Raw genomic sequence first — 1,681 nt, 5'->3', positions numbered from 1 at the left:
TGAATTAGACCGTGGTAAAAATTATCGATCATGCAACGGTCCATTTAACATTTTAAACATCCTTTTAACAAATTGCTCCGGAACTAGGTTATATTATCATCTTTTGTTTTCAAATGACAATCAATTCTTCAGAACACCCCCCCCCCCCCCCCCCCCTCCCAAAAAAAACAATTCTTCAAAAGTTTCAGTACAAGACTGAAATGCTTCGTAAAAGTCTACCCCCGCAAAAAAAAAGTCTACTGCTCTAGTCCCGCTCAACAGCAGCACACCGCTCGTGAGGCACACGGATAGCGATCCGCGTGACGGCCGCAAACTTGAATCCAAACCGTCCATCTGGAAGCGATCCAACGGTGCCCGTGCCACCCTCCGCCGCCCGCCCGGCGAAATCCAAACCCCAAAATCATCGCGCGCAAAGCACCAAAACCCATCCCAGATCCTATTTATACCCCCCTCCATCCCTCCACGAATCCACCACCGCGAGAAATCACAATCTCAATCTCCAAACCGTAGCAGCAGCAGCAGCATCTCTCCCCTCTCCAACAAGCTTCGATGGCCCGCACGAAGCAGACGGCGCGCAAGTCCACCGGCGGCAAGGCGCCGAGGAAGCAGCTGGCGACCAAGGCGGCGCGCAAGTCCGCCCCGGCCACCGGCGGCGTGAAGAAGCCCCACCGCTTCCGCCCGGGGACCGTCGCCCTCCGCGAGATCCGCAAGTACCAGAAGAGCACGGAGCTGCTCATCCGCAAGCTCCCCTTCCAGCGCCTCGTCCGGGAGATCGCCCAGGACTTCAAGACCGACCTCCGCTTCCAGTCCTCCGCCGTCTCCGCCCTGCAGGAGGCCGCCGAGGCCTACCTCGTCGGCCTCTTCGAGGACACCAACCTCTGCGCCATCCACGCCAAGCGCGTCACCATCATGCCCAAGGACATCCAGCTCGCCCGCCGCATCCGCGGGGAGCGCGCCTAGGCTCCGCACGCGCCCTGCCCGCTCCGCTTGGTTGCCGGTAGCTGTCTATGGTTCTGTAGTTGTTTGCCCTCCTTGTATGTCCTGTGGGTGCCATCGATTGTTCAAATCTCTGGTTTGATAAATGGAATCACGCATCTTTTATTCAAATTCTGGCTCGTTTTCTACATTTTCTTTTTGCTGCTAGATCTTGTATGCTTGATGGTCCGATTATGTGGGTTCACTGTAAGTGCTAAGGCCCCCATTTGATTATTGCGATCTGGGAGTGCATCTGCGGGCTACAGTTTCATGGTCTGTTGGCTTTTTTGAGTCCTCATGGTTTTTTGGCGACTACCAGTTTCTTGGAAATTGAGGCTGTGATACATCTAGGTGAAGTGAAAATGCAGATCTGATGGTCTCTTTTGAGCAATTAGTAATCCTGTATACATTTTATCTTTATATAGGTAACTATTTGCTGCGGGTTCAGTTTTAATAAGTAAAAATGACAATCTGCTAGTTCCTTGTTCAGCTAACAATCAATTCTAAAACAGCTCATTTGTGACGAGAGGCTTGCTCATATGGAATGACAAATATTTTGGCACACTTGTTTTATCGTGATGCTCTATTATGCCACTGAAACACCATTTTCCCATGTGGTGCTATTAGATCCATGTCTTTCAATGTGTTATTTGAAGAGGGTTTTCCCATGTGGAGTATCAAAAGTAGTGTAGTTTGTCTGTTCCAG

At 51.1% G+C, this 1,681-nt stretch overlaps 1 protein-coding gene across 1 annotated transcript; it reads left to right on the top strand.

Moving 5' to 3' along the window:
- The first annotated feature begins 448 nt into the window (after window positions 1-448).
- Window positions 449-1,107, top strand: LOC125552425 (histone H3.2). The gene has a single exon (XM_048715977.2). The coding sequence runs from the start codon at window positions 550-552 to the stop codon at window positions 958-960; it is 411 nt and encodes a 136-aa protein (XP_048571934.1). The 5' UTR covers window positions 449-549; the 3' UTR covers window positions 961-1,107.
- Window positions 1,108-1,681: the final 574 nt, after the last annotated feature.

This window comes from Triticum urartu, chromosome 4A (genome assembly GCF_056163025.1).
Source record: "Triticum urartu cultivar PI428250 chromosome 4A, HENAU_Tu73, whole genome shotgun sequence".
Lineage (NCBI taxonomy): Eukaryota > Viridiplantae > Streptophyta > Magnoliopsida > Poales > Poaceae > Triticum > Triticum urartu.
This window is presented reverse-complemented; position numbering and strand designations above follow the sequence as displayed.